This window comes from Manduca sexta, chromosome 9 (assembly GCF_014839805.1).
Source record: "Manduca sexta isolate Smith_Timp_Sample1 chromosome 9, JHU_Msex_v1.0, whole genome shotgun sequence".
Classification (NCBI taxonomy): domain Eukaryota; kingdom Metazoa; phylum Arthropoda; class Insecta; order Lepidoptera; family Sphingidae; genus Manduca; species Manduca sexta.
The window spans coordinates 7,342,931-7,369,069 of NC_051123.1; the positions used below are offsets into that span (position 1 = coordinate 7,342,931).

The window sequence follows — 26,139 nt, forward strand, 5'->3', positions numbered from 1 at the left end:
ATGTATTCGGGTTTTAGGATTTTATCACCTTTTTGGACAGGACAATGTATGTACTACGGCACTTAATAATATAATTAGTATTTTATAATATGAAAGTATTATTTATGGACTATAGTGTTTTGTCACATAGCTTTTATAGTTTAAAAATGCTTCTCTTATCATTGCTTTATTAGTAACAGGTGATTACTTAATAGACAATTTATTAAGGTTATCGTTAAAACCTACAATCATCAACCAAATTCTGCAATAAAGATAACATAAAATGTATGGTACTAATACTAGAAACCTTTGGTTTGTGGATTTTCTTGATAATGCTTACAACAGGACCTATTTTATCTAATTATGACTAACTTGAGTCGTATTGCTGACAAATTCTTTATTTTTTATCCCTATTTGGATGCCGAAAATAGAGATTTCGGTTTTCAGAAGTAGCGCAAGAGGGAAACAATGTTATATTCAGTCGTTGAACCTAACCTACATAATATGGTGATAATACTCCATCCTTTTCAATTTAGAAGTCTGGTTCCAAGGTCAGGCGGTTTGAATTTAGTAAGTTGTCAAAATGGGTTAATTTACTCATAACTTTTTTAGATGTATAAAAAATAGACTTAATTTAAAATGTAATACAATAAACACGACCAGGATCAGGTACAAAATTAACAAATTAAGCCTTTGAAATCTAATGGAAGGGCTAAATGTCAAAAAAGGAAAGAGACGCTATTACATGTAGTGACGTCATCAGACATTAAGTTGCGTGCGAAAGATAGAGATAGTGTGTTACTTGCACTATGCGCCCATTGTGATACCCCAATTAACACAATTATATAGGCTTGTTTGAAGCCGGATATACACAGGGTGTACCGAGAACGGGATACACTATATTTTCTGTTGTGATAGATTTTTACCTTGAACTTCGAGGAATGTAATGTCCTTCGGTGGTCTGCAATGGGACCTACATAGTACCTTCCAGTACATTAGGAGCAGGATAAACATTTAAACGGTTAAAAGGAATGTGACGCTTTGCTTCCTTGAAGTGTCATATAAAAAGTATGTTATACTGATGTAGGCACGCTGAAGACCACTTAAAGAAACGCCTTCAAAATTGTAAACGCTATTCCTTTTGAAAGAATTATGAAAATTTTACAAGGCGCAAACAGTGTGAGTGACAATTTTAAAAATTAAAAATTCCTTAATACGGATCTGTTCAACAATTTAAAATATTCAGATATCTGATGATGTCATTAGCAGCGTTATCTTTTACTTTCACAAACATATGAGCAAGATATATGATTAAGTGCATTTTTTTGTGAAAATCTTATCGCTGAAATTTAAGATCCATCCTCTGTTATATTTTCTGAGATAATGACGAAAAACTTAGGGACAGAACACAGGATTATTTGATAATCTCAAACTTAAACGATACATTGCTATCTTATAATTATTATCTTTACTGTACCTAGTTCTAAAGTTGTTATGATACCTTATCATAAACGTCTTCGGGATTAAATCAGAAAAGAGACTCATGGCAAAAGGCCTGGTTACATTGGAGCATCTGAATTCCAAATTTAAAATTAGGTATAATCTGCGATGTAGGGAGTTTACTGCAAATTGTAAATTACATTGCAAAATTTCTTACGTATATAAGACATTGCCGTGGAGTGAATGAGTGATAATGAACTAGTGATGATAAGTCTATCAAAAGGAACGATAACAAAATTCTTGGCAACTCAAGTTCTGATTGCATTAACGAATGATTACCCGGGGCCGTCCCGTATGCGTCGAAAAATGCCACCACAGGTATTGGTTGGTATGCCGGTGTGGGATATACAGGTTAGGGACTCGGTCCAATGCTCACTCAGATGATGCAATATTCCCGAGTGTCGACATTGAGCCGTAAGATCGGTGCAACCAACAACCGTTCCACTCACCCTCCTAGTGACGGTAGCGAGCCCGCGAAAAAAAACTTGTAAAGCTTTTGGATACAACAATAAAATTGAAGAATGAGATCTACAAAATAGATTTCTTTCCAGTCCATATTTCGCCATATTCATTCTTCGTCATTTGGATGTTCACTAAGATTAGGTAACGAGGACAATTTCATAGCTTTTGCGTGGCGTCTTGTCATTGTCAATATATTTATAGTCGATTAGTTTAGCATTTCTGTACACAATGGAGCCATAATCTAAACATTGTAGTTATTTATTTTAACCAAACGTCAGTTCAATAATAATTTTATAAAAACGAAATATAGATTACTTGTTGCCGTCGAATATCAAGCGGTCATGCGGTTTCATACAGATTACGCTGCGCATGAAGCTATTTTTGGAATAATATTCATACTCATTACTGAACTGAACATAATATTTAAATTATATACGAATTTTATAAACGGTAATCATAATAATGTTAATTTATTTATTTCACGGCGATATATTTTATTATCTTCACAATACATTTAACTTTCGCTACGGTACCAATTGTTTGGATTGTCAGGGTAATTTTTCAAGGCTTACATGGCACCGTGTATGTAGAGGAACTGTAATCTAGGATACTTTCAACCCACCACCCAAAGTTTATACTTCCAATGCCATTTAAACCAAAATAAAGCAATTGTACATGGTTCTTTGGCGACAGAAATAATTATTCTTAAAATTTTACAGATTTGCATCTTTTTACAGGAATTATGGATTATGTAATTAGATTTCTAGGCGCTTAAGATAGCTAACAATAGTAATCTTATCTGACACCTCTGAAAATGCTAAGGAGCCAAGTAGTTTGTGAGGTCATGGCACGCGCGCCCCGCCTGCGATTAGGTGCGAAAATATTCACTATCCCTATAGAATACAAAAAAAAGAAACGGTAAACACGACTTACTTTGTTTCTAGTATGTTGTACCTATGTAAAGGTAATGTTTTCTATAAAATGTGTCTCAATATTAAGAATACGTTGCTTATGTCAAATCCATTTCAATTATTTTTATTTAAATTACACTTAAGTATTTAATATTTAGACAAAACTTACAAATTACAAATTCTATTGAAATAATATGAAGTATATAAACAGTTTTCTTTAAAGGATATCTGAGCCTTAGTATATATTGCATTATTTAAACACAATATTATGCGTCATATGTTGACAATACGCATAATCTGTCGGGGTCTCCCCTCTGTCTGGTTCAGTAAGTTTCCCTTATGACGCTGAGGACGACATTGCAATATGAATGCAAAGCGCGCGCTAACTGTATTTTTTAGAATCTATTCGATCTTTATCCTACTAATATAATAAATGCGAAAGTTTGTGAGGATGTATAGATGTATGTCTGTTCCTCTTTCACGAAAAAACTAATGGATCTGGATGAAACTTTACAGTAATATTGTTTATAAATCAGAATAACACATAGGTTAGAATTTTTAATCATAATATAACAATACATATCAAGTAAGTCGGAAAAAAAAAATGTCAGAAAACTCCTTCACGCGGGTGAAGACGCGAGCAAAAGCTAGTTATAATTATACTGTATACATAATATAGAAAAAAAATTAAACATCATTCTAAAACATGTTAACTTTACTTTGGTTGTCTAAATGCTTTTTATAACGTGGACATTATTTCATTAATCTCAGTCTGAAGTATACACATCATTTTAATTTGTAACCAGCACTATTAGGTTTTAGTAGTTTAAAGGTTCAAAATACTTAAATTTATTTAAAATTTATTCGTAAATCTGCATATTTCAACACGTACTTAAATCATGCACCGTATATGTATGGAACGAATGCTCAAGGCCGTTTTCTCGGAGGAGGGCCTTAATATCAATCCTGTATAATCTCACTATACAGGGTTGATATTAAGTTTACCATAGACTGAATGTGTTTAATTATAAAAAATCTGGTTTCGAGTTTAATGAATATTATATGATTGCGTGGATCCTTGTGAATGTCATAATGGAATCAACTGACATCGACATTACTTCTAACAACGACTACTGAGAGCTCGTATCGTAATTTTCCTTTATAATAAAATTTAAAATTCTATAAGTAATATTATATTTAACGTTAATTATGACAACAGCAATACCCAATATCTGCAGTATTCGTTTGACAGTGTGAACGCGCCCCTATACCTATATAGCATGTTTATTTGTTCGTATAAAAAGCACGTACACTGGCCGCGGTGCTCGAGACGGGAGCGCGCGTGTGCGTTCTAAATGTAAATATTTAAAAAAAATACGAGCCAAGTGACAATATGGTGCAACTACTGTATTTAGTCGTGTTTTCCTGTTTATTAAAGGCGTCGTTGCAAGTAAGTAGCCGGTCGAAACACTTCTTTGTTTGAGAATGACATTTGATTTTGAGGTTATGATAATTTGTTGGTAAACGGCGCATCGGAAGACACTTTTGACAAAGATAATATTGTTTTTAATTTTTAATCATTGCCGCAAAGATTTGGTTAGGATCCAATAAAGAGATCATTCATTGCCAAAACTAATTAGTAAACAAAACCTACAGTGTTGACCTTGATTTTATGCATTGTATTCAATATCTACATCAGAAATCGATATTTATTAAAATCAATTGTATTTTTAGCCTAGTAACTATGTTATGCGGTCTGTAAATATTGAACCGTAAGGTTGTAGGTTCGATCCTAAGGTCAATTAAGTGTAATATGTTATACCTGCTAACACAATTTGCTCGCGGTCGGACAACACTTCATGTACAATTTTGTATCAGTGTTTGTTCGGGAACTTAGAGATCTGATTGATGTAAGGCAGGTTGCCGATTATAATATATATGATGTTCCAATATGACATTAAGTCGGATAAAAGCCAATGGAAGAAGTTAGAAGACAGTTGAAAATTCCGGTCTAATGTTTTTCTTCTATTTTATTGAAAATTATTCAAATAAGACCTATTTTCGGGACTTAGTTTATAAGTCCCTGGTAGGTACAAAGTTCAACTGTTTTGTAAACAAGCAGTAAGTACATACCTAGCAATGTTTAACATGAAATACATAGGTACCTAGAGGGTAAGAACCGCTCCTGTGGTGCGTCATTCGGCAAACTTCGTGGCTTCTCGCCTATTTTCGCAACACCGATATTTTAACGGCCATTTTAATTTTGGACATTTCGGACAATGCATATACTTAGTATGTATTAACTTGTAATAAAATCTTAAATGGCTGGCTTTGATGACAATAAGGTTACATTTAAAAAAAAGAAACAAATTAGTGAAATGTTTTTTTTTGCTATTTTTCATTTTGTTTTCTTTCCCTGAAAATAAATGAATATAATGAAGAACTTCGATACGTTTTTAATTTAAGTAAGTACTTATATTATAAAAAAAAGTCACCAGCACGGCGTAGGGGTATATCGTACCTCGCATCTTCAACGAATGCTACTTAATCATCTCACATAGATGTTAATTGCCAATGATGATGATGATGATCATTCCATTATCTGTTTGATGGTTAAACATTACGACTGCGCTCGTTATGCAATTTGCAGTTTGGAAATACAAGGAAATTGTCCCGGCCTATTGTTTGTTTAAGGACTTATATATTTTTAATTTGACAAAAAATATATAATATAGGTTCCCGCCGAGTATTAATGATAGGCAGCGTGGCTAGTATATTATTTTTTAAATCAGAGTCAGTCAGTATGGTATTGAAGCCAAAATATGAATCTATGTTTATTAAATTACAGTATTGAATTATAACTACTTAAATTATTTATTTTTACAAATTACACTATGAGGCGCTTTTAAATGCTTCTGGAACTTTTTATCTATGTCTGTTATTTTGTAACGTTATTAATTTTTGTCGGTTTTTACAATGGCGGGCACCGACCAGGCTAGGCGTCAATTTTATTACCGACATATGATGCATGATACAAATTACCCAGTTGTTTTTAGTTTCGAAGATGTGTAAAACTCTCTACTTTTGACGATCATACCGCTGTAACATTAAAAAGATTTTTACCACAGAGATATTTCAAATATATTTTTATTTTTTAAAGTTCTTGTTGATTAATTTAGCAACACGTCGAACCAAACTGTGGGTTACATATTGACGGTTGAAAGGCTAAATGTGTTAAGCGACATTTTTAGCGATAAAATTGACTCGATTCATAAAACACTATCATCTAATCTTAGATAAGGTTTAAGTACTTTTTTTGTTAAACTCAATTTTTCCTTCCATCAGAAATCAACTCCGCAAGACAGCGAGTATGTGGCCGCGGTGGTTGAGTACCAGGTATCCAGGAATGTCGAAGAAAACCTCAGAAACTACATTGAGCATATCACAGAGGCTGCAAAACAGGTAAGAAAATATTTTCGTGTACCGAATAAGATAACAAATATCCAAAAACAGGAGAGCGAGTGACTGTCAATATCAATAGGCGCTTCCGTTGACTGAAAGAATCCTGGTTAAAAGACATCGACTCACAGGTTGCGTTTTTTTGGACATTCTAAGGGGGCTGGCCAATATCCTTACTAATTTTACGTTTTTCTTTCAACTGCGAGAACTAATCACTAACTAGACGTGAATTTAAATTCTTTACTTGCCAATACTTGTTTAGTTACCCAGATTAAAGGTGAAACAAAATGTATGAAAATGGACCTTGAGGTATCGCCTTAAATACTAATATCATATCATTTAACATCGTCATTTCTGGCAGATATTTTATATTTTTTAAATTTTTACTCAACAAACAAAACACGACCGCCAAATTGTAAACTAATCGTTTCGCAAATATAATTATGTCAGTGAATCACATTTCGGTGACAGAGCACAAGATCTTTATTCAAATGTCTCATATAAGAGAAATTTACGTATTAGTCATAGGGAATTACCCGGGTGACTCATATTTTTAAACTGTGTATAATGTAGTTGGTTATAAATGTATCTTCGATATATACGTCAATTTACTATAAAATTTATTGTACAATTGTTTTTATCCAAAACAAAATAAAATAAAGAATCAATTCAATTAATTTTAGAATTGAAGGTTAAAAGCTTAAACCTAGGATCCATTCCTGTGTACGTTTGTTATTAATGGCGCCATCGATTCCTGTCTTATACGTTTGTTATTGATTGGGTCAACCATTACGTAAGAGCGCATGAAAGAGCAAAACTACGACTATTAAGTACATAGTCATAGTTTGAGTTAAATATGCCTGTCCATTTTTTACAATCTCACGGCCGAAATCGTCTACGAAGACATCACATCATTGATTGGGTAGGTATAGATCGATTAACCAAAGCTAGCACGTTTACATTACTCTCTCCAGTCAGTCCCTCATTATTAAGGTTCGTGACTCTCAATTATCTTCACAGTGATATGTCTCCATTGGCCTCGATCTTCTGCCTAATGAAATACTGTATAGAGACGTAACCCACACCAATACAATTTTACATCAGATTGTAAAAGTTCTTAATTATTATATTGAAAGTATACATAGATGCAAAAAAACATCTGTTGACTGTTAGTGTGTGTCAGTGTGAGTATTGGTTGCCATGACGACCGACGGATGTTTATTTACAGAGTGGTTATATTCTCTTCAGACACTATATAGTCTCTACGTATGAATTATATACGCCAGCTTTAGATCGACCACCATAAAGTCTTAAAATAAGTTGTTTTTGGAAACGATGGTCATTATTGTATGGATTAACATTAAACATGTAATAACAGACATACTTAACGTATAATCGGCGATAGCCTAGTTGGGTGTGGAATGGACTGCCGAGACGAATGTTCGCATGTTCGAATCCCAAGGGCACACCTCTAACTTTTTTAAATGTATGTGTGTATTCTTTGTGAATTGTCGCTTGCTTTAATGGAGGAAAACATCGTGAGGAAACCTGCATATCTGAGAAGTTCTCAATAGGAATTTCGGGGGTGTGTGAAGTCTACCAATCCGCACTAGGCCAGCTTGGTGGACTAAGGCCTAATCCCTCTCAGTATAGAGGAGTCCCGTGCCCAGCAGAGAGACAGTATATAATACAGGGCCGACATGAATGAATTTCTGTGTATGTTTGTTATTGATTAGGTACAATACCAAGGCTAGTTTCAGTATTGTGTAGTGCTTTATCGACGGCTTCAGAGTTGATTGAATAATGGTCATATTGTGCTCATCCTCTTACAATATCACGAGTCGTATTTGATTCTTTAGGTTGTGCAAACGTTCGCACGACAATCTATCAGCAGGAAAATGATAGTAATTTATTTTTATTAGCTTTTGCTCGCGGCTCTTCTCGCATGATGATTTTCTGGCATAAAATTCCCGCTTTATATTTTACCGGGATAAAATAGAGCCTATAGCATTCAGGAGTTATGTAGCTTCCTGTTAGTGTAAAAATGATCAAAATCGGTTAAGTAGTTTCTGAGTTTAACGCGTTCAAACAAACTAACTCTTCAGCTTTGTATTATCACTACGTAGTATAAAACAAAGGCGCTTTCTTTGTCCCTATGTCCCTTTGTATGCTTAAATAATTAAAACTACGCAACGGATTTTGATGCGGTTTTTTTTAATAAATAGAGAGATTCAAGAGGAAGGTTTATATGTATAATAACATCCATTAAATAGTGGAGAAATACTGTTATTTTGTTATGTTACACCCGTGCGAAGCCGGGGCGGGTCGCTAGTATTAGTATAAATAGTTGTTTTTAAAGTAAACCTATGAAAGTGGTTACACTCATTTAAGATACTGTTCAAATGGAAACACGTTCACTCACTGCCTCGTAGTTGTATGGTACGAATGCAGTGCTGGGGTCTCGGGTTCGATCCCAAGGTCGGATAAAGTGATATTGGGTTTTTCTACTCAGAATCAGTCCAGTGTCTGGAATTCGTGCTCGGTACGGCGATAGCCTCGTCTCCCCATAACAGCATGCGAAGGAATAGATACGGTGTTAAGCGGGTGCACCTGTTGCGCTCTACCTATCCTCATGAATAAAAGGCGTGAGCGTATGTGTTCACTTGGAAAATAAAATGTTGAAATTCACTTACAATGTATCGATTTTCTTATAGTAATCTAGTTTCCGCAATGTTTATACTTGTATATGAGTACATCGACTACATAGTGCATACAATGTATTGCCTTTAGCGTTGTTGTAATTAGGTAATTGTATAAACATGCGATTAAACTCAATCGCGCGGCTAAAATATGCGCAACGCGCCGTCTGCCGTATGCCACAAGGTTTTTATAATGTCTATGAGTTGGTTAAAAAAAAGTCAATTTTCCGTCGTATTATGAACTAGTTGTAGCTTGCGGCTTCGCCCGTATAAGGATCCTTTACCGTTACAAAATTGTCTAAAATATGGCACAATATCAACGCAATCTATTTAGAAATCGGATTAAAGAATCCCATTATTTCCTACGAGAGAAAATTCCGAGATAAAAAGCCTATGTGTTAAGCAAGGATATTGGCTACCCGTAAACCAAATTTCATATAAACCATTCAGTTGATTCCGCCTTTACATCTAACAAACATATAAACATTTTCAAACTTTCGTATTTATAGTGTTCGTAAAATAAGAAGACGATACAAAGCATTATGCAGGTTGCATGCCGAAAACGAAGTTAGTTTTAGATAAATTCACATAGCTGAGAAAATTACACGTAGAACATAGGTTATTTTACATAGCTTGTGGTGCACATAAGCATATAAAATACCTCAGTTATGCGAGCTAAGTTAAATTAACTTGGCTTAGTTATTGATTTGGAACTATTAATATTTGAAAATAATCTCATATAATGTTCGAATTATTAAAGTTCGAATGTTCGAAGTTCGAAATTTGAAGATTTTCACATAGAATATTCTACTATATATTTAAAATCATGGTCGTTATGTTTTCTTTACAGGGAGCGGATATCATCGCGTTCCCGGAATTGACGTTAACAAACAGCACAACTAGCTTCCCTGTTCCGATCAAAGGACTCCTTCGGGAGTATCCCATACCAGCCTTGCATCCTGAGTTGTATGACAATGTAAGTATATAAAAAAATTGATGACGTGATTACCGAATATTTTCTATTATTAAATAAGATGTTAAGAACTCCAGTGCTAAGAGCCATAAACATAATTAATGAAGTTGGGCGGAATATAGATATCTTTAATTGTACACTGGCGGAATTCATAAGGGTAACTATAGAAACTCTAACCAATAATGTATCGACCATATGAAATAACTATGCATAACTATCTGTATCTGAATTGGCTATATGACAATGTAAATATAATCGCATTGGGTGTAACTCGCATTGGGTGTAACTAAGATTATATTTAAAAAATAAATAAATAATAATAATAATTTAAAAGATTCGTCCGCACCTTATCAGAGGTCATGATCTAGACATGTAGCAAATCTCCGGAATAATCGAATAATACGTAATTAATTTACTTTAACTTTTCGTTATGGTTGATTTTGAATTCTTATAATCATTAATGTTTTATTTTTATATTCATATCAATGTTATTCACATAAGAAATAACGATAATCAAAAGTAAACACTAACACAAACCATCTATTTTTAGCTTCTAGTGGCAATATCTAAGGCTGCCAGAGACAACCAGATCTACGTATTGGTGAATATACGAGAGCTGATGGACTGCACCCACAACGACACGGGGGAACTTTGTCCTGAAGCGAAAAAGTACACATTTAACACCAATGTCGTATTCGACAGGACTGGCAAAGTTATTGACAGGTGACTTTTTATATTATGGCTTCCAGATTTTATAATAATAATTAATAAAAAATTAGTATAATTAATAAATCGTGTAATTTCGCCAGTAGTAATAGAAAATAGAAGTAGATGCTTCAGGTTATTTCTTATTGTTTTTGATGGTAATTTGATGCGATTTTACGTCGGTTTGCTTTAGGTAGTGAAGTTCTTTTTTTTTAGTTGTCAACTGCAAACACTGTATCTACGGTGCGTACAGTATCTTTATGATAGAATGATATTATTGTTTATGAGAATTAGAGAAAGTCCTTTTTTGATAGAAAATAGATATATTGAAATACTTTGATATAATGACAATGAGTACGCGCGGAATGATTGAGGACCGAATGCGAACTGATTCGACAATATTATCATACTATGACAATTCAAACGGCGTAAAATGCTGATGATACAATTTGTACGTGCTTGCCCGTACACTGTAGGATTCATGTTTGAAGGCATGGTAGCCAAGAAGTTTGGCAAGGAAATAAATGGCATTGTGAGATCTAATATGTAATGGTTTAGGGTAACGAGCGCATTTGGTGTCTCATAGTGCTTTCTAATTCGATGTTTGAATGGCGTTCCTAATATTTATGGATACTCCTGATATTTGCTTTCCATATATATAATAATACTTTTTATTCGAGCACGTCAGAGTGCATGTGATGGTAAATCGGGTGGGGAAGATGATTACCCCTCGACAGTCAACATAATTATGCCGGCCTGTTGAATCGGATGTACACAGGTTGATTCCGGAACGCGACACAGTTCCGTGGGCCACTATGGCGGGTTTTAACTTGTATGCGTTAGTCGCTATCCGGGTGGATATAAAAAACCACCAGCAATTTTTTTGCGACATTTTCCTAGTATTGGAGAAGCAACGCATTCTTGCCAATAAAATATTGAGTACAAACACGGATAATTAGATGATAACCTTAAAATGTATATTATATTTATCCAAGTGAAACACGTGAGACCTATCTTTTAATACAAGCACTTAAATTTGAACAGTATTTTATAATTGACAACAATTCAAAATGTAAACGTGCCTAAAACAAAAATACCGTTTCTTAATTTTTCTACTCTGAGTTCGATTATGAATTTTTAATATTTTTTCAATACTTAATTTCGGAGAAAGAAATTAAAAACCGAAAAATGCTTGATGACGTCACATATACGGTTGAATGAAATAGTTCCTTGGTCCACCTTATTATTTATTTTAAAAAATTAAGACACCGTCATTTGTCAATGTCAAATGTCAATATTACAATAGATACGTCACAACTGTCACTTTCAACGAGAGAGACAGAAACAAAAAAACTGTCACTTCATATTTTTTTTTACTGCAAAACAAAGATCATTGCGTTTTGAGCCGTATATGTGACGTCATTTGGAGCTTACGTCGTTTTAGAATAAAACAAAATTCAAAGTGAAAATCATGAATGAAAATATCTGCATTTCGAAAAAAGAAAAAATATGGGTCTCATCATTTTAGATCTAGTTTCATAAAATATAAACATTTTGGTATGTTGAAAAAATGAAATGTTGTCAATTGTAAAAAATATAATTTTAAAGGTACCGAAAGATCAACCTATTCGGGGAGGCGTCGCACACTCCCGCCCTGCAACCAGACTTGGGCTACTTCGAGACAGACTTTGGGGTTAACTTTAGCCATTTCATCTGCTTCGATCTGATGTTCCAAGTGCCCGCTGTGCAGTCCGTTCAGAAACTCAATGTCACCAACATAATATTCTCTACTATGTGGTTTTCTGAGCTGCCTTATTTGACAGGTATTTTTGTTTTATTTAAAATAAGTAGAAAATTTAATATTAATAAATGTAAATTTAGTGATAGAATTGTAACCTAAGTAATTATGTTCGTCTATAAACTATGTAAGGAGGAATTATAGTTAAAAAAAAAAGAATGATTAATAAGTTAGGGATATCAGTATTAAATTTTAATTGACCTAAGACCTAATTGATTTGCAATGAAGTATATTTATAAAATCATTGAACTATGAGTGAGTCAGTAAAGGGTATGGACTAAGGAAGCAAAGATATTCAGCCTTTATTGCATATTAGTTCTACAGTAAACAATGTAGTATTACTCATTAAAGTGTATATTATTATTATTATTTATATGAATATTTTCGTATTACAGCTGTGCAAATCCAAGAGTCATACGCTTACACAATGAATGTCAATTTCATTGCATCTGGTGCGAACAATATTGCTGTAGGATCAGCTGGTAAGTTCATAATATGAATATAAATTTTAATTTGTAAGTAAAAGTTTCGTGAGGAAACTAGACAAAACACTTGAGTTTGTATAAAAAGACATATAAAACGTATTTTGACAATATCGCACGGAGCTGCGTCGTGGGCACTTTGGGCTAATCGATAAGTTTAAAGTCGCTCAACGTGCTATTGAAAGAGCTCAGTCTCTCTGAAGAACAAAATTCAGAATGAACTGATCCGTTAGAGAACCAAGGAGACCGACATAGTTGTGAACATAGGTTAAACAGGCAAAGGGCTGGTCACATATGTCGCAGAACAGATATCCACTGGAGTAAGCGTGTTCTGGGGTGGAGACCTCGTCTTGGCAAACGTAGCGTGGACTTATATCCAACAATGGACTGTCAAAGGCGAATAATGATGAAGCGCATTTTGCAAGTGTGTGTGTGTATTCTTTGTGAATTATCGCTAGCTTTAACGGTGAAGGAAAACATCGTGAGGAAACCTACATACCTGAGAAATTCTCTATAAGAATTTTCGAGGGTGTGTGAAGTTTACCAGCGTCTTGGACTTATGCCTAATTCCTCTCAGTGGTAGAGGAGGCCTGTGCCCAGCAGTGGGACAGTATATATTACAGGGCTGATATTATATTATTTTGCAAGTACCACCAAGATATTTTTGTCTCTTGGACTATTCCAATTACACAACGATTTCCAAAAATGTATACAAATTTATTTAGATTAATATAAGCATAAATAAAAACGCAAGCATAAATGAGATTAATTATAATTTCAGGTTCGGGAATCTACTCTGGTAAAGCCGGTGCTCTGATCAGCATCATGCCTGGCGTGCCCACTACCCGTCTTCTCGTTTCCAGGGTACCTAAAGTACCTGGACAGGTAAATTAAATTACCTATTTTATAATTTTGTACTCATACTCGTAAAATATTAAAAGTTTTATCCAAAATACAATATTTGCTTTAACGGTGATTCTAGAGTGTGCCTGTATCGCGGCACAATTTTTAATTTTACGTATTTAAATATATATTAAATATTTTTTTTTCTAAAGTATAGCATACCATATTATCGTATATATAGCGTATGCGATTTTTTGTCTTTTTCTAACATCATTTCCTCGAGTATTTTCAATCAAATCTGACAAATCTTTGAAAAAGTTTTAATGGCTGAGATTTTATTTAGGGAATAGACCTTCACGTAACACGTAAACAAATTGTAACATCCAAACTCATCAGATATTAATTCCAGTCATCACTTGCCAGGTCACAGGTTCATACCCGGGCCCAATTTACGACAAGCCGGATAACCACGACAGACTGCGCCTGATCACTGACCCGTCCTTAGTTGCACACGTCAGTAGGCCTCTGACGTCAGGCTACCAACAGTTCACACTCACTGAGAAGGACGTCAGCTGCAAATTCACCGTCAAAATGTCGCCGGGAATTGGAGAATCGGTAAGAGTCTTTAATTACCTAGAGAAGGAAACTACTTATAATGATTTGTTATGTTTACGCGAATGTTAGACATTTAAATTAAACTATTCTACGTATTTAATCGCGGTTTTTATATTTTACTTTTCTCCCGACGTTTCGAAGACTTTGCAGCCTTCATGGCCACGGGGGGGAGGGGGGGGGAAGGGGGGGGGGGGGTCATAAACCGCGATAAAGTCTGTAAAATAGTTTAATTTTAATACTTAAAGTGAACTGATTGGGACCCATTTTTAATCCTTAGGTGCCTCCCATCTTAGATTAGGTTAAAGAGCTTTATTCTCATAAGAAATATAAAACATTTCACTTATAATGAGTAGGAATAAAAAATAATAAGGAATTTATAACAAGTAAGAATATTAGTTAGTCTCTGTTACTCGTCGCGATAATATGTAGCTTACGTTTATTTTTAAAAGTATTTTCTTAGGTCCTGTTTCATAAATTTTAAGTAAATTTTATTTGGCAGTTGTATTAAACAGCTTATGTAGATAGTACTCATTTTATTACCATTTAGTAGTTAGATTAAAGTATGACTTGGATTTAGTCGGCATATACATTTATGTGTTAGCATTTACTCAAGGCATTGTAAGCAAAATAGATTGATTTGTGAACAGGCCCTTAGGAAAGTTGTATAAAGGTTGGTTTTGCCATAGCCAAATAAAAGTATTTGCTCATTAAGGCTACAAATCGAACGAATTAAAAACGTCAATTGCGTTATAAATAATTATTCACATTACTTCAATTGATGGATGAAATTTGATGAAAAATCGCCTTTTATTTAATCTTTATGGAATCTCTTATCTTGATCTCTATCTTATATTTTTATCTCCTTGGAATTTGGTCGTATACTCACGAAAAATCGCTTTAAATAACATGTCCTGACTGGTTTACGTTAAGTTATTTACTTCTCTGTGTATAGTATAGTATGAAATATAATTAAACAGTTTAAAAATTTGGGAACATTAGTTGTTGCGTACATTTTAGAGCTCATTTAGAAGCTGTAAATTATGTTTGTGTGCGAAAATGTATTTTTTAGTCTACCAAGTCTACAAAACTTTTTTATATGTTTTTTTATACTTGATATTGCCGAAATCACCGATATAGTGAGGAAGCCATAAATATAAAAGAAGATTTATTCGGGCAAACATCGAATTTACGAACAAAATATTGCTGTATAGTATATGACAAAACTAAGGATAAAATCATAAAAATTATTTATAGCCGTTACGTCCTTATCTAGACTTTTAATGAAGAAAATATTCTTTGTTTCAATATAACTTTTGTGCTTCACTGTGTTTCGACAGTCGAAGCCGTCGAAAATTTAATTTCAGAGTGCACTATCGGTTTTTCTTATTAGAATTCAGATAATATTAATGAGATTTTTTTTGTTTATTAGGCATTAGGTTTTTCCCGCAGACTCGGTCGCGTTAACAAAATCTGGGATAAAAGTCCTGATTTATATTTTTTCTGGATAAAAAGTAACCTGAGCCACTCGGTAGTAATGTAGCTTGAGGTTAGTGAAAGAATTTTCAAAAGCAGTTCAGTAGTTCCAAAGATGAATGCCTATAAACCAACAAACAAACAAACTTTTCCTCTTTATAATATTAGTATAGATAAATTGATTATTTGGCACAGTTCGTCGGTTTCGCTTTCCTTGAATATTGTGCAATGAAATAAGCATGACCTTCGGGAATATCAAAATACACGTCATTAATATATATTTTCCTGTAACTAATGTAAAGTTTTGATAATATGTTAATACATTTATGATTTATATTTAGCATATTATTCCGATATCGTATTAAAATTTTAGATTTTTAATATTAATAATTATAATGGCAAAAGAACGCGGAACTAAATCGTAGTACGGGTAGGATATATTTGGTATTCGCTTAGATAGCCACGGTACATTATCTCTATTACTTAATATCACTAAATGAATGCATCCCTCCTAGCCGAATTTCGGCCACACAATTTGATTATAATTCTAGGATACGGCTAGTGATTGCATTATACTCGCTCAGGCATTACTTTTCTTCAGAAGACCTTGTTTAGATAACAAGACGCAAAATAGCAAAATACGGTGCTGAGAGAACACGCCGTGGTGTTCGCCTTTACGGACATTTATTACATACAAAATACGAGTTCCTTAAGCACCGCGTTTTGCTTACGCTTGTACAAAATGGCGTCTCAGACATTTCTTTGGAGAATGATATTAAAAACATTGCACTACTAGTTATCGTACATTGTAATCCTATAAACAATCCTAAGAAGCAACTACGTATGTATATAAATACGTTTATACATACGTAGTTGTATATATATCGGTATTTAAAAATAGCGTGCGCATCGTTCACAATAATTGCATGCTAAGGTAAGTATAGATATCGTACTCCGAACTTATTGGTACTGAGTGTACCTGAGTGTTATTGTATGTCTGTAAAATTGCTAAAGAACATTATAATTCTGGTTTATGGGTTGGCTTATTCGTTAAATGTTTTATTCTTGCTTACATGTATTTTTTATAACGTGTTGTAGGATTTTCATTTAGATCTTAAGATTAAAAAACGGCGGTAGCCTACATAGTTGGGTATGGAACGGACTACCGAGACGAATGTTCGCAGGTGCAAATTCCAAGACCTCCGTCCTTTCTTAAAAATTATGTGTGTATTTTTTTTTGTGAATTATCGCTTGCTTTAACGGTGAAGAGAAACGTTTTGAGGAAACCTGCATGTCTGAGAAGTTTTCTATAGGAATTCTGAGGGTGTGTGAAGTCTACCAATCCGCACTAGGCCAGCGTGGTGGACTAAGGCCTAAGCCCCCTCAGTAGTAGAGGAAGCCCGTGCTCAGTACTAGGACAGTATATAATACAGAGCTGATATTATAAGATTAAAAGAAAATGGTAGATTCAACTCAGTGTCCACAAAAGCACGACTGAATACGTATAGGAGAGTGTTATTGTCAACTCTAATATATTATGAAACTTGGGTAGGGCAGAAAAGGTATGAAAGTAAAATAAAGCAATGAAATGAGAGCGGTAAGGAACATGAGTGGGGTTACTGAGAGTGATAGATTGCGGTATATTATAGTGATGGACATGTCGCACCCATAGAACTAAGGTGACCTAACTCTAAAAACAGGATTCGTGAGAAACAGATGTATGTATACTCAACGAATTTAAATATTAGATTTATAAAATTATGATAGTTATAGCATGTAATTTTTCTGGTGGTAGATCACTCATATATGAGAGTCCGCCTGGGTAGGTACCACCGAAATGTCTATTCCTACCGCCAAGCAGCAGTGTTTAGTCACTGTTGTGTTCCGGTTTCAAGGGCATTGTAGCTAGTGTAACTACTGGACATAATAAGACTTAAAATCTCATGTAATATACCAACTGTCCAATTGTTCAGAATGGGCTTCCTCCATAATTAAGACAGCTTAAGTCTTAGTTCACCACTGGTCTAGTGTCCCATAGCATTTTTAATTCCTTAACAGTTTTATGTTCGGCCCTAGTACAAAAACATATTTTGCAAAAACTTTTTTAAAACAATCACTAACTGAATAATGTGTTCCTATCAATATTTTTTAGTTTTATTATTGTCTAATTAAGTATGGAGAATGCAAATAATTATAAAAATAAGCATGAATCTTCGAATAACAATAGTATATTGCAACGTGATAATAATAAATGGTCCGGTAAGTTTATCAAATTATAGCGGTGAATTTTATTTTAATATAACACTATTAGATCGGAAATATAACGAGTTTACGTAAATTTTTAACCCCATAATATTTCGTGTAGGTATATTAATTATTTTAAACAATAATAAAGTCTGTTATTGTTATCTTATTTGCTTGTAATCAAAGAATTTAGTGTGTGTCGTCATGTTAAATAATTTTGAAGTTGAAAAAGAAATGTTATGTTTTTATACTCATTGCTGTATTTTGTATTTCATATTTTTTTCATGCATTTTGAAGATTTTTTAAAAGAAATCTTATTTTTATGTCTATATTGCTGTATTTTGTATGTCAGATTGTTTCGTGTATTTGTAAGGTGTTCTAAAATAGCTCTTATGTTTACGTCTACACTGCTGTATTTTGTTTGTCATTTTATGTGTATCATAATAATTAATGTTCTCCATAAAAGTACTTAATAATCAAGTTTTCTTTTCAGTTTCCCTATTTCCGAGCAGTGATACAAGACAGTACTACGACGTACACGCTCCGCGAAATTGGTGTGGTGAGTTGCAGTATCGTCGCGTGTACCACAGACCAATTTAAATCTTGTGCTTCTAAGTAAGTAGGGTGCAATTTGCTAAGCAATGCCTTATAAATATTGTTCGGTACTCGCAAAAGACAAAAGGCTTCTGTTTAAACAACTAAATGTAGTGCTCGCTCATGTTTATAATTGACGAGTTTAAACTCTATTTCCTAAGCATGATTAGTCAATTTGTTTTTAATTTACCTAGTCTCTCGATTTGTGTTTTAAATAAATACGTCCTTTTTTTTAATTAACTGATATTTTTGATAACAAAAATATCCACTACAATCCTATTTATGTCAAGCACCTAATAAATAAACATACAACGAGATACAAAAATTACCTTTTTAGCGTCATTACTTTTTATTTTAAATACATATTTATAAATGCCTACTTACATATACTGACTGACTGCCTCGGTGGCGTAGTTGTATTGCATGCCCGGTACAATAGCGCTGTGAGGTCCTGGGTTCGAATCCCGGGTCGGGCAAAGTGATATTTGGGTTTTTTCTGCTCAGTATGAGCCCGGAGTCTGGAATTTGTGTCCGATATGGCGATAGGCTCGCCACCTATCACATCATGGGACGGAACATACTTCGCTATAAGTGGATGTCCTAGTTGCGCCTCTGCATACCCCTTCGGGGATAAATGCGTGATGTTATGTATGTATGTACTTACATATACTTTATATTTTCAGTTACCATCCGCTAGCCGCTACCGCTCTAATCGAGGAATTAACTATCGAAATGACCACCTCCCACCCTCAATTCAACTCTTCTCTACAATGTGACAATGCTGTATATTTCCCGCTGTCTCTCACAAAACGCAAGTTCCCCATAGGTACTGACAATTTCTCAATCCACCACGGAGAACCGGATGAATTACTGAGATCGCAACTCAGTACCGATTCTGAAACTGGCGATGGAAAGAAAGATATAACTACCATCGTCTACAAGTTAAAGAAACCACAAGAGGACTTGCTGTCTTTCGGGATATGGGGAAGAATGTATTTAAGAGATGTAGATCATAGTCGAAAAATCACTGAAGTAGATAAAAAGAAAATTGCTGATATTATGAATATAATTGAGGCAGGTATTTCGGAGGGAGAAGATCAAAAAGCGAAAATAGATGCTTTATCGGCAGACCATAAGAAAGGTGAAAAAAAATTGTTAGACCATAAAAAAGATGAAGAGATTATTGCTTACTTTGATCTTATAGGTTAGGATCTTGGACCGAGGACTCTATATCCTAAACCTATGATTACAATTTGTAAATAAGGGCTTGTGCACGCGACGTTTTCACTGAAGTTTTGGTATGCGTAATCTGCGTGTATTGGTAACGCACCCTTAGAATAAAGTGACGTAACCCGAGAATATACTATTATTGAATTATGAACGATTTTTTTTGGAAATGCTTTTATAGGTCGTTTAGTAAAACCTAAAGACATTAAACGGGATATTTAGTTATAGGTTGAACATCAGGACGGAATTTGTGCTCCAAAACTTATTACCAACTGATAATAAGTCATTGTCTTATTTTAAATAACCGTGTAATTAGATGTCATAGCGTCCTTACATATTTGTACAAATAACATATTTACAGAAAATATAATGTGCACATTAAAAACGTGCAAATCACGATATGGTAAAAATATAAAGTATTGGAATTTCACTATTCCACCATCGTATGAGAGCAACATTTTTATATGACAATCTTTCCAATGTCCGGTCTATATATTCTTAGAACTCTTTGGTAAATCGTTCATTTTATGATAGGTTATAACTCTATGTTAAAACCAGAAGGTACATTTTATGATCGATCACTTAAGTTTTAAGGGCATATCTAAGAGTCAAATTTCCCTGATTAAATCGCGTGCACTGCGCGTTTTATTTCCATTAGTTTATTTAAAAAACGTCATGTGCATAGTGTCATAATTCTTATGTAGATATATTTAAGCGCTTTATTATGGTTGTAACGTTTTAGATTCTAAATTTATGCTAGTCGAATAAATTGCGGCTGTGATTAGAAAAAATTAAAAATTATGCGTAGAATAAATAAGAAATATATAATTTCGTTACCATTGGTGTTTTATTTATTTCCTTCGGGGCAGATGGCTTGGCAATAAACGTTTTCGATTTATTATGTTTTTTTATTCTTGTGGTATGCACGAAAATTTGTTTATGTTAGTTACAGATTCATAACCGTTATGTTACCATCACACGCAACAAGATTCGGATGATTGACGTACATCCTTCGGATCTTTACCACGTGTGTTAGGCCGATTATGGCATAAGTGTCGCCCGCGTTTGCCCATATACCGCTTGCTCGACTTCAGCATCTGCAGGTCTTGCAAAACAAATTTCTAAGACGCGCACCTGATGTCCCGTAATACGATCGCAATCGCTCCTTCCACGTGGACACCAATATGGCGACCATCAGGCACTTAATGCATATGGCCAGCAGACGCTATTTCGATCGAGTGGTCAATCATCCGAAGTACTTTAAAGAAAGGCAAAATTGGATCTGTACTCTATTCGACTGCGATAAATAGGGATGGTCGCGTTCAGTTCTTACAGACCCATAGAACGATATTACTTGACTATTCGTCAAAGAGTTCTCGAAACTCCAACACTCCACAAACCGCAGTACCGCCCTCGTCGCGTTCCCCGTTCCCCCGACCCTTTTAATAGTTCCGGCCCGCATGCTGACGAATACGGTAATGGTTAGATTGTTGTTCGCTACGATTATGCGTATCCATAATCGTTGATATCTCATCCCCTCCCAGTGACCGTCCTGAGCCGTAACCCGTTAGTGAGTTGCCCTCAGCATGGTCGCTTAATTTTCAAGGGTTGCAAGCGTCTCAAGCGCTCACCCAAAAGCCCGGTGCGTTTGTGTGAACCGACCCTTGCTAGGCTAAAAAACGTAGGATCATGTTAAAAATAATATGGTACGTGGGTACATCTAAAGTTTAAATACATATATTACATTGGTGGTTACTTGACCTATCTACTAGATGTTGCTTGTAGCTCAGCATGCTACAGACCTTTATAATGAATATAATCCTATTATAAAATTTTCCGGGTTAAAATTAAGTTATGTGCGAATTCATTATTATTAAAAAACAATAAATCACCTTTACAATTTTTTTAAGAATAACCTCTTGTGCCTAAGAAGTAAGATAAAATAACAAGATTTTAGTTGAATATTTTGATGTATTTTTTTTATTGTATACTTATGCGCGTGACTCTTTCCACAAGTATGTACTTGCATGTGGAAGTCCTATAATGCTAAGCCTAATTCACAAGTCAAATATTATGCTATCTTTAGCAAGTACATGCCTAAGTAATAAAAAGAAGCATAGAACTAAATATATAAAAAGAAATGATAATGTAGCTTCCTATTAGTAAAAGAGCATTCAGAATAAAATTTTTATTGTCAAGCGATTACCTCTATACCCAAACTTTAACAAAATACTGCATCTTAATATTTCTATACATATAAAAAAATATTGTTAGACAAAATAATATTAAAAAGAAATATGTAAATACTTATCTTTTGACTCAATCCAAAGGCTCTCCCATTCTAAAATTCTTTTCTTATTATCGATGATTTCATTAAATAGCATAGAAAAAAAAAAAATTAAAACTCCTTACTAAATGGAAGTATGATATTTTAGTATTACAGGTACCGAGCCGCGGTGTTTAGTGGTGTGAGGTCCTTCTCCGGAAAAGCTACTGGAGGAGCCAAGGTGTGCACTATCGTCGCGTGTACTGGTGACGCCATGAACACTTGCGGAAAAAGGTACATATTATCTTTTATAATATAAATATGAATCGCTTAATGTTTTGCTAAGCGCAAATCTTGAGAACAGCTGAATCGATTTCGCTAATTCTTTTTTTATAATATTCCTTGAAGTACGAAGATGGTTCTTAAGGAGAGAAAAATTTAAAAATTACCTGAAAAAGTCTAAAAAAATACTTTTCTATATTCTATATTCCCCTACAAAAGATTCGTAATAATACTTAAAAGTCAATTTGAACTTTAATACCATACTATAAAGTTTAACAATTGAGTGACGTTTATTTATATGATGAAAAGAAATTTATAATGTAATTGTTGACTTGTCAACTTTCTTTTTTATCTTACTAGCTGACCCAGTGTCCCAAATAGCAAAGTATTAAAAAAAAAAACAAAAATAATCGACCGTTAGGCGGTACGAAGTTCGCCAGGTCAGCTAGTTACATATATTTTATCTCCAATTAAATACTAAGTAACTGTGATATAAAAAGACACTATGGTAAATCTAAAATTGGCTGAGTTGATTTTTTTTGTAATCGTAGACAATACATACCATTTTTTTTCTATCATCTTTTTGAAATAATTATGGTAAAAGAGCTAACCTCTCCTATCACCTATTCTATATATTAAACAAAAATGAAAACACCTATAATCCTGGGTCCTTCCGCCGTAGTATGAAGAAACGTCATAGTAGGCCGTCATGGTTTTGTCGAATGGAATGAGATAGCCATTTGTTTCCATTCTATACTTTATCTAAACGACATCTCGCTTACTATCTGGGGCCTTATTCTCTATCCCGCACGTTATTTTGACAGTGCGTACCAAGCACGTAACACAACGCATCATGTTTAGGACTATAGAAATTTGGCTTACAGAATACCATTCCACGCACATTTCTCGAAGATAACATGACACAGCCGCGTTACGCGTTTACACTATCATACAGAATATGGGCCCAGGTGCGGTACTGCCACGTTGCTATGACAGAATACAAAAAAACCTTCCAGCCAATCTCATTATATATTCATCGGTTTCTGATCAAACATTGGAAATAACCTCACTGTTCAAATTACACTCAAATGCGATTTCCTACTGTACATTTATTATGTTTTTGTAGTTTTTATATCTCAGAGTCTAATTGAAATACGTGGTTAATTTAGGTTAGGTTCTAAGAACTCTCACTGGATCGATCTCTTTCATATGAACACTAAAATTGGTTGAGTAGGAGGGAAGCTAAGAGTGAAAATTCGACTTTTTTTTTAATTCGTTGCATGACGAGACAAGCCTACCGCTCGCCTGATGGTAAGCGACACGACCGCCCATGAAGAGTAGAAACACCATCCAACACCTTGAATTACAAGTTTTTATTTACATTAGTATTCCACTGCGCTCGCCATCCTGAGACATGAGATGTTAAGGCTTATTATATCCTGCCCAGGCCAACTGTCACATATGAGAAACCTACCACCAGTAATATGAGTTCATCTAAAACTTCAGTTACGTTACAATGGCTCATAATATAAGACTATTTAATAGTTTATTACTCTAGTTTCTAAATATATTTGTTTGTCATTATTGTTATTTGTTTTCTTTACTTTTGTAACTTTGAAACTTCGACCTAGAGTCTGACAAAATTAATTATTGTTACTCGTTTGTAAAGGATACGCGATACAAGTTCTAAACTTAGTGCGCATCCTCAGTTGTAATAACGCACATAATAAGTGCTATGATTTGTAAATAAATAAATAAATATCTTTTCTTACAGATTCGAGAATTACGCTGTAAACAGGACTGCCGTATTCGACGAGTTGAATATAATAGGTACCATGCCGTCACCAGTTAGAAACCCTCAGTTACAAGCCGACGGTTTTGTTATGTACCCAGTTTCGGTGATAGAACCAATCATGCCTTTGGAACCTAAAGGTTTTACATTCACAGCGACAACTGCTAACACAACAACGGTGTATAATTATTCTTTGGTTAATTTAGATGCTAAGTTATACGCTTTTACTCTGTGGGGCAGATATTTTGCCACGGACGGGCAAGACGCGACGCCGCCTGTGCCCGATTCGGCAACTGCGCACTTATTAAGCGGTGTTTTATTGGTATTCCTGCTGTTGCGTAGTGTGATCGCGGTTTTATAATAATGAAATTTGTGAAATCATTTTACAGAGCAATTGTTGTGTTTATCGGCATCATAATAATTGTTAAGTAGTATTAATGGTACCAAATGCTCCAGGACGTATTATTTCCAATTTACTTTTACATTTTTATTTTTAAATATACAAGTTTTATCAGTTTATTTGGGTGGAAGATTTACATTGTTTTTTTATTAATGTTGTTTTTGTAGTGTTAAAAATGTCACCGAAATCGTATTTTAAATCAAATGGCTAATCGTATTTTAAATCAAAGCTACAGATAAACATTATTTCTAAATTATACGAAATTATACGAAAAATCATATTGATCCATAATTATAATTATTAGTGTATAAGGGCTTATGCACATGACCTTTTTAAAAAACGACGCGCCCCTTATGCAATTAAGACGTGCAATAGTGGTATATACAACGTAGTGTGTGCACTTAATATTTTTATATATTATCTACGTATTGAATTTCTATTTATTATATGTTAGAGCGCATATTCCAAACGCGCGTTTTCAGTAAAAAGTGTCGTGTGGATACGCTCTAATATGTATCTGTTGTTTTAAAAAGTACCAAGATTTGCATAAAATATTATTTATAGTAAGGATTACGTATTTTAGAATAAGTTTTTCGTCTGACTTCGAGCTAGGACTTGTTGTGATTATTAGATTTTTTGGCATAATATAAAAATAATAATTTTTTATATGTACCTAAATATGTTATGCATAACACCCACATTTCATGTGATAGTAAAGAACAAAATTTTATTAAGATTAGCTTTAAGATTACATTTTCTTATTATGGATAATTGTGATGGTTGCAGACTAAAATTAAGCTAAATTAGTGTAGCTTAGCTCGCCTAGAGATATTTTTTCATACTAGTTTGCAAATAGCAATCTTCTTAACCTATAATAGGTCATAAGTAAAGATTTACATAATATTTTGTTTTAGAATAAACAAAAACAATCGGTATACAGTAGCATATAATGATTTTTTTCACATATATCTAAGTATTTATAAGTACATAAGTATAAATCACGTAGTACATAGGATAAAGACAAATTAGTGTTCCCTGAGACTCGCCGAGCTTCACTGCTCGGTGTCATAAAATGCGTGCCACTGCTGATCCTGGCTTACAGGAGTTGTAGTGGTGGGTGTGAGGGCGGGAAAGTCTCTATAAAGTACATAAGTAACTTAACTAACTGTGTTTGGTATTAGTGAAATAAACTCATGTTATTGTAAGCTGATTGTTTATTGTAAAACAAAATATGTAAATCATTTCTTATAACATCTACATGGCGGTCTAAGTCTAGTTTGGGAGTCATTGTAAAACAATTTAATTATATAAAAACTTCCTTTTGTTAAATACATATTTCTTTAAAATTTTCTGTCATGTTAACTAATTTAAGCAGATTTATTTTCGGACTACATAAATTTGTAAAGATATGTTTAGCAATCTATACAGTTCGATA

General features: G+C 34.0%; 1 protein-coding gene across 2 annotated transcripts; it reads left to right on the forward strand.

Moving 5' to 3' along the window:
• The first annotated feature begins 4,124 nt into the window (after positions 1-4,124).
• On the forward strand, positions 4,125-26,139 carry LOC115452877 (vanin-like protein 2). 2 transcript variants are annotated; one of them, XM_037436638.1, is made up of 10 exons: positions 4,125-4,302; positions 6,198-6,314; positions 9,861-9,986; positions 10,534-10,706; positions 12,297-12,511; positions 12,882-12,968; positions 13,750-13,853; positions 14,235-14,426; positions 22,400-22,524; positions 24,287-26,139. In XM_037436638.1, the coding sequence occupies exons 1-10, from the start codon at positions 4,246-4,248 to the stop codon at positions 24,663-24,665; spliced, it is 1,575 nt and encodes a 524-aa protein (XP_037292535.1). In that variant the 5' UTR covers positions 4,125-4,245; the 3' UTR covers positions 24,666-26,139. The 2 variants fall into 2 exon arrangements, with proteins under 2 accessions (XP_037292535.1, XP_037292534.1); XM_037436637.1 differs by lacking the exons at positions 22,400-22,524; positions 24,287-26,139 and adding exons at positions 18,637-18,758; positions 19,421-20,796.